This window comes from Cnephaeus nilssonii (assembly GCF_951640355.1).
Source record: "Cnephaeus nilssonii genome assembly, chromosome: 10".
NCBI classification, from domain to species: Eukaryota; Metazoa; Chordata; class Mammalia; order Chiroptera; family Vespertilionidae; genus Cnephaeus; species Cnephaeus nilssonii.
The window spans coordinates 1,436,798-1,450,079 of record NC_137081.1 but is presented as its reverse complement, the minus strand read 5'-3'; the positions used below and the strand labels follow the sequence as shown (position 1 = coordinate 1,450,079).

Genomic DNA, 13,282 nt, shown 5'->3' with positions numbered 1-13,282 from the left:
GGTATCACACATTGTCCCTCTGTTATGCTATTAAATGTCAGTTGGGTGCCATTTATTTACTTCAATATATCTCTGAAAAAAAGGAACACTGTGCCATTAGCCAATACTGACAATATATTTTCTTAGCATGTGCGATTTAATAGTGATCATTGAATTCAGGTGTCTCTTCAAAAATACAACATTTTGTGGAAGTTTCAATGAGAGTTTTAAATTGATTTTTTAAAATTGACTATCACATGTACTTTTATATACTAGGTCATTCATAGGGTTTTGATGAATGAAATGGAATAACCTATTTTATTGATTACCTTATTGGGTTTATGCCTTATTGAATTGTTTTTTAACATGTCCTGTAATCTCTGGGACTCTATAATCTTTAAACTGTTACCCGGCTTACTTTCTGTTACACGCAAAAGAGATAAAAAGGCAGTGTGGCCAAAACTCCAATCGTTAGTGTCCAGTCCCAGGCGCACCAGGGTCCTTTGGGTGACGAGGATGATGCGTTGAGCTCGGCCCAGAGGATCTGATCTGATTCCATTCCCAGAAGCCTGCAGGGCTGGTGAAGACGCGTGTTTCCTTTTCTAGCTTCAGGTTCCGCGTGGAGAAGAGAGAAAGAGACTTCCCCCAAAAGGCCTTTCCAAAGTGAGAACGGCTCTGAGAAGAGGCGGGAGAGGAAGAGGCGGGATCAAGATACGGGCTTTTTTGGCCTGGATGCCTTTTTCCTGAAGCCCCAGGAACAAAAGAACCGTCATCCCGCCAAATGGCCCACTTTCCCTGCCTCGGGTTCCAGCGACACTGATAGGAGGCGCCCTGGGAAGGCCTCCCCGAGCCAGAACAAACACCGTCAGGAACGGCTTGGCTCCAGGGCCCTTTTGGATTTGGGAATCTGAACAAAACTGTTCCTATACGCACCATTTCTTCCTTTTTATATAAACTTAGAACCTCTACCCAAGGCTTAGAGCTCTCCTCCCCCCTTGTTTTGCAAAAGAGACACCAGGGAAGGTAATGTGTTCAAGCTCATGGGCAGAGCGGTGACAAGGCCCAGGACTACCTTCTCGTCTCTAATGTTGGAGACATCACCCTCCCTAGAATCTCATGAATGGCTCCTGTGGACTGTGTTTACAATGATGAACAAAGCGCCTAAACATAGCATCACCTCCAACTTGATAACTATTTTCGTGGAGGGAAGAAACCTTCACATATATTCTCTTCTCTCTCCCTACATGACTCGGTGAAAGTAGATGCTCAATGAATAGGGGAAGGGGACTAATGGAATTTCTAGACGTGTTTCTTAATTTAGAATGCATTGTGAAGTGCTCGAACGTGAGATAGTACATACTGACTTTTTGGTACCTTACCAGAATGGCAAGCTTGAATTGCCAAGCCATTTACTAATGGAAGACACATACATACATACATACATACATACATACATCAAATTGGACATTACTAAGAGCAGGAATTAATACAGGAAACTGTGTGAGAAAAAATATATATGTTTGTTAAATGAAATCTGAAAATTGGTTAGTCAAAAATAAGTGAATAAGCAACATAGAAACCTATTCTGTACTTTTTAAGCCTTCATTATCTAAATAAATGACTCAGTCCTCTGAGTCAATAGGGTATAGGGGCAAAGCGCCCCAGATTTAGGGTCAGAGAATCTGAGTTCTTAGCTTGGGGTCAGCCCTAAGCGTCTTGTATGACCTGGGCCACGAATGTTGGACTTCTTTGGTTCATTATCATTGCTGTGAATCCTAGAATCCTAGATGAATAAAGATCATAGCATTAGCTAATGATGTCTAAGTATTTATCTATCCATATCTATATCTATCTATCTATCTATCTATCTATATATATTCATTTTCTTTTCTTTATAATAAGTCTTATTTTCAGTTGAATTGCCTAACCCTAATACTAAAAGTACATGTTCAAGCCAAGATTAAGGGAAAAAATACAACTTTCATCTTCCACTCCTTCATTTCCAAAATATGTTAGATTTTTGTAGGCCCGGAGCCATGTCATGTTCTCCATTTATTTATCCAGATATATATATATATATATATATATATATATATATATATATATATAGCCAGGGCCCTACTGCTGTAACGCCGTCACGACCAAACGAGCACTGGTTCTCGCAGCGGGCGGGGCAGGGCAGGAGCTACTAGCACCGATGGGCGGGGCAGCCAGCTGAAGCAAGCGGAAGCGAGCGACTTGCACAGGATTTCATGCGCGCTGGGCCTCTAGTTATGAAGTAAGCTTCTTACATCTATCAGGTAATTTAATGCAAAACAATCCGACAAGGTGAGTTATAAAAATTCTAGGCAATAGTGATTGAGCCACGCACGCCCTTTCAGGCCAGGGTCCAGGTTTAACGAGTTCAGGTGTTGCAACAACTGGAGCGTGAAGCTGTGTTTCTGACTCTGCGCGGCGTCCGTCTTCCCACAGGCGTGCAAGAGGAAACGGGCTCAAGATCCCGTTCAGATGCATGAATTTCAGGCAAGGGGCGGTGGGACAGATTCACTGGGGCACGTGTATGCATATATGCACAGCCACGGACACAGACAATGGCGGGGTGAAGGCCTGGCAGGGGTGGGTGCGGGTGGAGGGGGTCAATGGGAAAAAAACAAAAAACAAAGGAGGATCTATAATCCATTCAACAACAGAGATAAATTTAAAAAATAAAATAAAAAAGGTCAAGGTCACTGCTGTTTCCTAGTTGGGTCAACCAAGCAGCAAAGAGTTGTATTCATTTTGCCAAAATCACACAGCAAGTTGGGGAGGCGGGAAGGAAACCCTGCCAGCGGGTGGGCCGCGGGGGGCGTGGGCCGCGGGGGGCGTGTGCGGGGGGGGGGGGGGGCGTGGGCCGGGGGGGGGGGGTGCATGCCACGGGGGGCGTGTGCTACGAGGAGTGCCCGCCCAGGTGGGAACAGAACGGCCGCCCGTAGGTTTGCTGGGAACATGGTTTCTCGTGGGTAAGGATTCGTGTGCGTGTTCCGGTCCAGCTGTAACAAACTCCCACGAATGCCGTCGCTCACAGCACGCAGTGCCCTCTCCGGCTCCATAGGTCAGCGTCCGGGAGCTCGTCTCGTGGTCAAGTCCACGGCCACTACCGCGGTGCTGGCCAGCTGGCTCTGGAGGTTCGGGGAGGGGGGCCGCTGCGGACTCCCTCGGGTCGGGGTGCTGGCAGACTCAGCTCCCGTGGCTGTGGAGTGGGACCCCCATCCCCGCGGCTGTTAGCGGGAGGCACCTTCACCTCCAGGACCTCGCCCCGGGCCCGTCGAGAGGACGGAACCTAAACTCCGGGGAGTGGCATCCAGGCCACGAGCTTTCTCCCGCTGGGCTAAGTCCCCTCCGTAAGCAAGTTGCTCCCCACGCACGTCTGTGCGCCCTCTCTGCGGGGCGGGGGCCACGCGGGGGGATGCGGGTCCTGCTCCTGCATCGCCCGCTCCACGCCGCGCTCCACCGCGGGCCGGGCCGTCGCCTGGCATCTCTCGGGCATCACCGGCCTGGAAGGCTGCACGGCATCTTCTTGATCGCGCTGGATGGTTCTTGTCCCATCGGCCAGTCCCTGGAGACCGCGGAGTGACGTGCGCCGGGGTCAGGACGGCCGTGAGGGTGACGTCTTTGCACTGTATTTCCCCAAATTCGCCAGCCGAGAGCTGCCCTGGCGTTCCCTAAAGTGCAGGTTCCCATCTTCTCCCAGAGGTTTCGGCCCAGGGGTCGGGGTCGGGGCCCAACCTGCTCAGGACGTGCTGGTGCTGATGCTGGGGGAGGGGAGCGGGTCCCACTCTGAGGGACACTGGTTTCGGCTACATCGGTGACCGGGCACCTGTGCACTCCAGAGCCTAAAGCATAACCGCGCTCCAGGCCACATGCCCACAGGCTGGGAGTCCGTCCTCACAGCAGGCAGAGCCGTCGGGAAAGGAAGCCTCTTAGATGGCGTTTCCTCCCCCTGCATCCAGGAAAGGGTTAGGGACGCCAGGCCGTGCTGGGGTGGGAAACTACCATCTGCACGGGCCTCTCTTTCTCAGCAGGTTCTGCTGGGAGGAAAGACAGCACTTTGCAAGAATAACTCTAAGACGTCGATTTTGCCAAAAAAGAAAAAGGCAAGCAGCAGCGAGGAGAGGGTGGGAGGCGGTGAGGATGGCGTTGTTCGCAGTGGCACGGGCTCTGCCACGCGCAGGGATGGAGGAGGGTCCGTGTGCAGGCAGGTGGGGAGTGTGTGTGTGGGGGGGAGACCAGGGCTGAGCCCTGCTTTGGGTTCAGGAGAAGTGTAGCGGGTGTCAGATACCATCCGCGAAGGCGCGTACGAGATCGCAGATGGCCTGGCTTTGCCCCCACACCGGGTCAGGATACTGGATGGCAAATTAGTCATGCCTGGGGAATGCTTGTTAGCCAGCGTTCTGGAGACTGGATAAATAAATGGAGAACATGACATGGCTCCGGGCCTACAAAAATCTAAGATATTTTGGAAATGGAGGAGTGGAAGATGAAAGTTGTATTTTTTCCCTTAATCTTGGATTGAACATGCACTTTTAGTATTAGGGTTAGGCAATTCAACTGAAAATAAGACTTATTATAAAGAAAAGAAAATGAAGAGTACACACAAGAGTAATAAAAATTGGGGGGAAGAAGAAGCAGGCTTGCCAGGCACGTATGCATGGATAGGGTTTATATGTTTGTGTTTGCAAATCAGTAGTCACTTCTATTTATAACTTTTATGTAGAATAAAACATGCCTTCACATGGAAGTGAGTCAAGAAGATTGGCTAGAATTTATGATTTCAGCAGTAAGATCTGTGAAACGTGTCTTGTGGGGAGATCTGTAGTGATTAAAAAAAAAAATGAAACCAGATGAACATCCCATAAAGACCTGAGAGCCTCGGATGTTGTCTGAGATCTGAAGGCGGTCGTTATTTCTCCCAGTTCTTGCTGTGATGAAATACATCCTTTTCACTTTCTGCTGGTGATTCTCGGGGCAAGAGGAGCAGTCTGTTTGGAAATAAGCTATTTTTTATTCCGTGTGCACAGACATTATTTGGTTTCTAATAGTAGCACCGACTCTCGCCGCTGGTTTAATGTTGAGATGGGAACATCAAATAGTACTGAGGGGAAGCTGGTGGTTAGAAAGAGAAATCGCCAGGAACTGCTGTGAGTCCCGCTGGGATTACAAGGCCACTTCAGAGCTTAGAATGAGTGTGCTCAGCTTTGACGAAGTGCTTTTCCCACCAAACAAACCTAAGTGCACTTGAAAAGAAACCCACAGTAGAGTCAGTCATTCAACTTGTCCTCCTCCGGCTAAATACTTCATATCTTCTCGGCACTGAGTGAGAGCCACTGCATTTCACTAGGCAATATGCAACCACGTTAACAAGGCCTGGAAGAGATTTACAACGATTTGCTGAACAGCTTTGGACAGTTACTAAGATGTATTTCAGGAAAGGTAAATTTAGAATAAGGTAAATACTGGAGAAAGAACCACTTGCTGGCCCAGCTGGTGGCTGAGCGTCGACCTGTGAACCAGGAGGTCACAGTTTAATTCCCGCTCAGGGCACAGGCCCAGGTTGTGGGCTCCATCCCCAGTGTGGGGCGTGCAGGAGGCAGAAGATGGATGATTCTCTGTTATCATTGATGTGTCATCTCTCTCTCCCTCTCCCTTCCTCTCTGAGATCAATAAAAATATATTTTAAAAATAATAATAAAAATAAAAAGAGAGAACCACTTGCTGAATGATCATGTTAGAGACAGTATGCAGAGCACCGAGAGCTAAACCAAGGAATACAATTCAGCCTACATCTCCTGATAGCAACCGTGCCATTACATCGACCATGTGGGACTCGGTTTAAACGGACCTTCAGATGTGTCTGCATGGCGTTCCCTGCACGATGCATCTGCTGTTGATCTAGAGAACTCGTGGTGAAAGGGAATTAGTTGAATTCCTCCATAACCACTTCTCACCGCCAAGCGTCCACTGGCGAGGAAATTGGATTGGCCCTCTGTAGAGCAGACGACTCAAGTGAATGGGACGCCAGGTACAAGGGGCAGGTGCTCACCATGTGCCTGAAAGACTGCCCCCCACACTTGCTGGGGCCCACAGACCTGCCCGTGATTGGGGGTGCTACCCGGTTACTCTGTGCAGAGCACACCCTTGTCCCCAGAGGCACCTTTCCAGCTCGCCGGGACTGGGGAAGGACAGCTGTAAAAGTGAAATTACTTGCAAGGATAAATATTTTGTGAGTTGAACAAAGTCCTCTTAAAATATCGGTGCCGGAATGATGTAGTCACACCAGAGACATTTCACTGGGATGCCTTTTGGGATGGGGATCTCGAAGCCACTTAGATAAGCAACCAAATACCTGCACGTGTGGGGTGAAAGGTCTTTCAGATATGTTGGGTTCAGGAAAAACTCCAAACAGGTTTTTGAAGCACTTTTTCCTTCCATTATTAAAGATAATTAATACTTACTCATGTGTAAGTCATCAAAGAATTGTTTCATAAAAACCTGATTTCCAAATAGAATAATATCCATTTGCATTTATATTTGTATATTTTGGTATTATATGCATTCGCTACAGAAAACTATGAAATAATGTTCAAATTTTGGCTTAATTGTTAGGATTTTCAAGTCAGTACAGTAAACTACAGTTTGTTCAATATCCAACCAACCACAGAACTTGAAATCTGAGTAGTTTCAGGACTTTGTTATGTAAGAAACTAAGCATGCTGATATAAGAACCCTGCCCCATTTTTATTGTCAGTACAGATTCCAACACTATGTAAAGCCTTCTGTTAGGTATTTATAAAAGCGTTCGTAAAATAAATGATAGTCAATGGTTATGATTAGTGTTCTTGTTTTTAAGTTTAAAATCCTAAAGTGCTTTAACAGTTCATTTTTTCATTCATTTATACTACAAATGTAAGGCACCTGCTAGTCACAAAGTATATGAAGGTCAATCAGAAATGGCTTCTGGTGGGCAGCCGGTGTGGCTCAGTGGTTGAGCGTCCACTTATGAACCAGGAGGTCACGGTTCGATTCCTGGTCAGGGCACATGCCCAGATTGTGGGCTCAATCCCCAATGTGGGGCGTGAAAAGGCAACCGATCCATGTTTCTCTCTCATCATTGATGTTTCTATCTCTCTCTCTCGCCCCCTTCCTCTCTGAAATCAATAAAAGTAATTTTTTTTTAAAGAAATGGCTTCTGGTTCTGAGAAACCATACCAGCAAGGGAAAGAGAGGTACACAAAACTAACACCACATCCCAAAAGAAGATTAGACAAAGAAAGTTATTCAAAGGAAGATTAAACTCGGGTTTAATTTTAAAATCTTTTTATCTATTAGAGTTCTTTGAAATTTACTTGGATAAAATATTCAGTTAGATTTTTCAGTATCCCAGGTATCCTGGAAAAATGAAAATTGATGTTTCTCTATCTAATGGAAAAACAACATCTATGTGTGACAAATCACCAATATAATGTAAGCAAAAGAGACTTTTAAAAATTGGAATAGTTTAATAAAAATATCATTTTCATAGTGGTCTTTGTTTTGAAAATTTCAATTTATCATGGGAATAATTTTGGTCCATTAAAATGATATTAATTACTATATCACTCAATATTTTAGGTCATGACCCCAGCATTTAAGAAGTTCTTCAAGACAATGTTGAACATGATCCAAGAGAAAATGTGATTTGAGTCTGGAGACAACTGTGCATGTAAGTATGAGAAAATTAGATTTTTCTCATGAAAATGTAATAAAAACTAAGATATCAGCTCATTCATTACTGAATTGTAAAAACTTGATTAATATTTCCCTTCTGTTATAACATGCCTGGTTTTTAATATCTGAAATTAATACAATGTTTCTAACTTTTTGGGTTATATTTTTCTTAAGGTCAGCTAATCATAAAACCCCAGGACAGCAGACAGGAGAGAAGCATTCTGTGGGAGACGGCTCCCGTTTCCTGAATAAACGGCTCCAGGTGAGTCATTGGTGACGGGAGCCTGCAGAGATTCTGTTTGCTAGTTCATGGCGTGTTCCCATGGTAACCGATGGTAAAACCAATACACAGAGCACGTGGGCAAGGTGTCTAGAGTTCGTACTCTCATCCTCGCCCCATCATAAAAAGCAGGACAACTTCCCAACAACATGGAATCTAAGCTTATCCTTCCCTGGCAAACATCTATTGATGGAAAATGTTTTATCTCCTTTGAGAAACATTTTTTACACGTTTGTCACCATATGTTATGATGATACCAGGGTAATTTGTACCTCTTAAGAAACTGTCAGGGGGCGTTTCTCGGGCGCCTTACAGGGAGTTTCACACACTTTTCCCAGCATGCTGTGAGCTCAGGGTGGTGGTCTAGGGGCCGTTGTTCATTTGTTTAGGATTCTATCTACTCTTAGAAACGCTGAACAGAAATGCTTTTGTTTGGTATTGTCAGTCTTCTGCAACCAAATCCTAATAATGTCGACGACTTAGGGAATAAGTTTAGTCCCTGGTTAAAAATAAAAAAACCACAACTGAGTCCTTCAGTGAAGAATAATTTCTATAAAATTACAAGGCCATTTCTATAAAAGTATAAGGCCATTTTAATGAAATATGAATATTGATTCTCAAGAAATTGGCCCAAGAGCAATTTGTCCCTTTAATGTATTGAAAACTCAGAAAATTAAAAAAGAGATTAATACTTATAGGAAATAAAGATAAGTTTTATAGTAAATATGCCATCAAAAGTAGTGCTTTTATGTTTTGTAAAAGTCTTTACTTTGATACTTTAATTATTTTATCCCAATTTCGGTAAAGGAAAAGAAAACAAGATGTCTTGTAATTACTAAAAATGTATATGCAAGAAGCTTTCCTGCTTGTAATACTAATTAAATTAAATTGAAATGTAATTAAGCTCATCAGTATTTTAAGCCATAATGCTCTTAACTTTGTAATACCTAAGACTATTACTCAAATCCTTAAAGCAAAGTTATTGTGTGTCATTTGAAAGAAATTCTCTGCTGAGAACCATGTATATTTATTTCATAAATATTGATGAATTGTATTTTTTTCATTTTCTATTGCAGTTTGATTTGTACTATACACGTATTTTATTTGGGCCTTCGTGATGGGGAAAAGGCGTGTGCTGTGTTTCCTGTACCTCCTGGCTTTCCTTACGGTAAGCATGCTTCTTTCTGATACACCTGCCTCGCTATGACTATTGTTTTCCTAACTTCCAATAATACATCTATAGTTGATAAAGGTGAATCGCCACAAAACGACATGCCGTTATTTGATGCACAAACCAGGTACATGTTTACACCTGCTCAGTACAGCAGTGATGTACTTCCTGTCCGTGTGCGCTTTACGGCTCTTTGTCCCAGAGCAGGGACGACGGTATGGAGGCACAGTTGGGTGGGGAACGTCAGAGTGAGACAATTTCATGGACACAGCTACGCAAGACCCCAGAGGAAAGTACTGATCAGATTGAAAACAGAAACAGGATGGCTCACAGCACAGCGGTGCGTAGTAGGTCACCCATTTCAGCCGGGTCTGAGGAGTCTGAGACCCGCAGAGCCTAACCTGCTGGTCTGTCTCCCATTCTGCCCACTGATTGGCTGACATCGATTAAAACCCCATTTGGAATCGTGCGCTGGATTTTGGATTCATTTCCTCGTCCTGTCATTCAGATCCGCATTGGGCCATGTCCGGCAGGCCCGGCTGCCCGGCATGGGGCAGGCGTGTACACGAGTGTGTGCACATCACCTCTGCCGTCTCCGCAGGGGATGCTGGGCTGGGGGTGGAGGGAGGGCCAGGGAGGACGAAAAAGCAGCTGCTCCCCGCTGGACCGTCATATGCCCCACACAGTTAATGTGACGTTTCTTTTTTAAAAAATATATTTTTAATGATTTCATAGAGGAAGAGAGAGGGAGAGAGGGATAGAAACATCACTGATAAGAGAGAATCATGGATCGGCTGCCTCCTGCACGCCCCCCACTGGGGATCGAGCCCACAACACGGGCATGTACCCTGACCGGGAATCGAACCCAGGACCTTTCAGTCCGAAGGCCAATGCTCTATCCACTGAGCCACACCGGCGAGAGCAAATTTCATGTTTCTTTACAGCAATATTTCACTTGTTTCTCTCCGTCGCACATTAACCCTGGCTGTAATAATCAGAATTTCCTTGCAAAGATCCCAGTGGAGCCCCGAGACAGGAAGACAGGAAGACACGCCCGTGGACAGTTGCAGCCCCCACCCCAGCCCGGCCCGGCGTGTCCCCCGTTAGAACCGTGGCCGGGCTCCGGGCTCATTCTCCGGAGGAGAAGCTGAGGGACCTGATCTCCTCCGATTCGGTGCCAGCAAATACTTGGCCTGTGGCTTTCCAAGCAAAGCCCACCAGGAGGCAAACAAAGGAACTCAAGAAAAACACAGAAAAGGAACCGACGGAGAGCGAGGCTGCATTCCTGCCCCGCGAGCGCTGGGAACGCCGGGCCAGGGGCAGTGGGCCCGGCCCTGCCCGATGCCCTCGATGCCCTCGATGCCCTCGATGCCCTCGCTGCCCTCGCTGCCCTCACGGGAAAAGGACCAGGACTCAGGAGCCTGGACCTTCCGCGCCCCCCCCCGCCCCCGAGTGTGGCCCTGAGCTGCCCACGCCGCGCTGGTCTGGCAGAGACGCCCGTCACGGATCACCAACCGGATCATCGTGATTGAAGGAGCTGTGACCGTTTCTCAGACAGCATGTGCAAATCTGAGCTTTTATTTATTTTTTTAATATATTGCTATTAACTTCAGAGAGGAAGGGAGAGGGAGAGAGAGCGAGAAACATCAGTGAGGAAAGAGAATCATGGATCAGCTGCCTCCTGCACGCCCCCTCCTGGGGATCGAGCCTGCAACCCAGGCCTGTGCCCTTGGCCAGAATCGAGTCCAGGACCCTTCAGTCCGCAGGCCAACTCTCAACCCACTGAGCCAAAGCAGATAGGACTGAGCTCTTAAGTAAGGATGAAAATGATGCTGATTCTATGCAACTCTATGAACTTCCCGAGAGCAGGAGAAAAACCATGCATTTTCTTGATGTTGTTACGTGTTTCCATTTCTACTCGCGCAGCACGCCGGCTGCCTGCGTGTTTACTAGGAAATTAAGATGAGGCGGGGGCTGGGAGCATTCCTGTTCAGTGGGGCCATCGACGGTGAGGCGGGTGGTGCCACATCCAGGGAGTGCGACTGTTCAGCCCGCCCTGAACTCAACTTCCTGCGAGAAAACAGAAACACCAGGAACCAGGGACAAAAGAAAGGAGAAAAATAGCTGCTTATGGAGAGCAGTCAACACAGTAATGCCCAAGTGGAGAAACAGGCCGCCAATCTGAGAGAGACCAACATCACACGATCTCCCTTACGTGTGGAATCTAACGAACAAAACAAACTGACCAACGAAATAAGACCCGAAGCAGGGAGGCGTGGAACAGACGGACATGCCTCGATGTGGGGGTGGGGGGGTGAGGAGAGAGAAACCAAAGAACATATACACTTGTATGCACATGCACAGCTCATGGACACGGGCCATAGGGGGGTGAAGACCTGGGGGGGTGAAGACCTGGGGGGTCATAGGGGCTGAGCAGAGGGGGACATGGGGGAGGCGCTGGAGACATCTGTAATACTATCAACAACAAAAATTTAAAAATCCGTATTTTAAAAAGAGAAATAAGGTTGAAGAGAGGTTTATACCGATTTTACATTACAAAACAGGGAGAAAAAGCCATGTAAACATTAAAATGGAAGTGAGGCTTGACATGGTCCCACTAAACCGGAGGAACCTGAATGTAGACCCTCCCTAAAACCTTATCGACGTGCACAGAGTAAAAGCTCTGCCTACCAGCGTCACACACGAGCTTGTCATGATCTTGATGATCAAAACAGAATTAGAAAAACGACAACAATTGCGAGGATTGTCGGGGCCATCGGCGCCCCTCCGGCGTCTGGGCACCACGCGGTGTCCGTCGAGGAGAAGAGAGCAGAGGCCGGGCTGGGCGGCCTGTCTCCCGTGCTCAGAGCAGGCGAGCGGGCCGGGCTGTGCACGCGGCCTGTCTGCGCCTACAGCGCGGCCTGGAGTCAAGCTCGCAGGACCCGACGGCCAGGCCCAGGCCCTCTGCCCTCGGCACCCCTAGCTCGTCCCTGGAACTAGGACCTGACCCAGGAGATGGTCGCTATGGAGACAGGCCAGTGCGAACTCGCAGGGACTCGCCCACCAAGTCCGCGGACCAAGCTCTGCCCTGACTGTCCCCAGCGGAGCCCACGGCCGGCGACAGACCTCGGCACCATCCTGACATCTCCTCCTCAATCCCGTAGGTTCCTGTCGCAGCGGAACCAGAACAGGACCATCAGGAGCAGAGCAATAACTCACTTCCGCTGAGTGTCACGAGAAACAAGATCATGACGGCTCAATATGAATGCTACCAGAAAATTATGCAAGACCCCATTCAACACGCCGAAGGTAAGCATGCCTATTTCACTTTAAACGCACCGGTATATTTCTAAGAGAAAACCGCCCCATGCCATCAGATGGGTGTCCGAGGCCCCTGATTAAAAATAGGTTAGTTGCTAATTTTTCTGGTATATGAACGGTTTTCATTATTGTTTATTTATGAAGAACGCTTTACGACATAATTTCTCTCTCCTACAAAATTCTAATAAGAATATGTGCAACAGGGATATTGTTAGTAACAATCTTTATGGTATAAAAAAATTTAAAATATCAAATTAAGTATGTGTTTTGAATGAAATAAGTGACAGTTGATCTTCAGTGTGTAATTATGTTTTTAATGAGCTGCTTGATAGGAGTTTGCATAATAAAATGATGAACAATTGTTTTTATATGACTTATACTTTGAATAGTACATTTGGTAGCAAGGTTAATGAAGTATACGTGCTTTTGTTCCCATTGTTAGTCTTCAGATATGTCTGAGACATTTATTGAGAGTCTCCTAAATGCCTTTATGGGCCCCAATTCTGAAGATGTAAAGATGAGAAACACCAGTAGAGTGGCTAGACTTAGCAAAATAATAATAATAACAACAATAATAGAAAATAGTACCTGTATTTTATCTGGCAGCCTTAACGACATGGTTTTCTTCAAATATAAAATGCAAAACTCACAATACAACAAAGCAAAAGACAAAGACTTTAGCTATTCTTAGATTTTTAAACTATCAGTGGAAACAAAGATCTTAAATTTTTTTGAAATATTTGATATATTTATATATTATTTATATTTATATATTTATGTAACTAAAG

At 46.2% G+C, this 13,282-nt stretch overlaps 1 protein-coding gene across 1 annotated transcript in view; it reads left to right on the top strand.

The window, feature by feature from the left end:
• Positions 1-13,282, top strand: part of CALCRL (calcitonin receptor like receptor) — a 75,314-nt gene that overhangs the window by 30,921 nt on the left and 31,111 nt on the right. Inside the window, exons 2-5 of the mRNA XM_079782318.1 lie at positions 7,627-7,717; positions 7,897-7,984; positions 9,079-9,170; positions 12,338-12,482. Of these exons, the coding sequence (XP_079638444.1) occupies positions 9,120-9,170; positions 12,338-12,482 (196 nt within the window). The 5' untranslated portion in view covers positions 7,627-7,717; positions 7,897-7,984; positions 9,079-9,119. The remainder of the gene's footprint in view (positions 1-7,626; positions 7,718-7,896; positions 7,985-9,078; positions 9,171-12,337; positions 12,483-13,282) is intronic.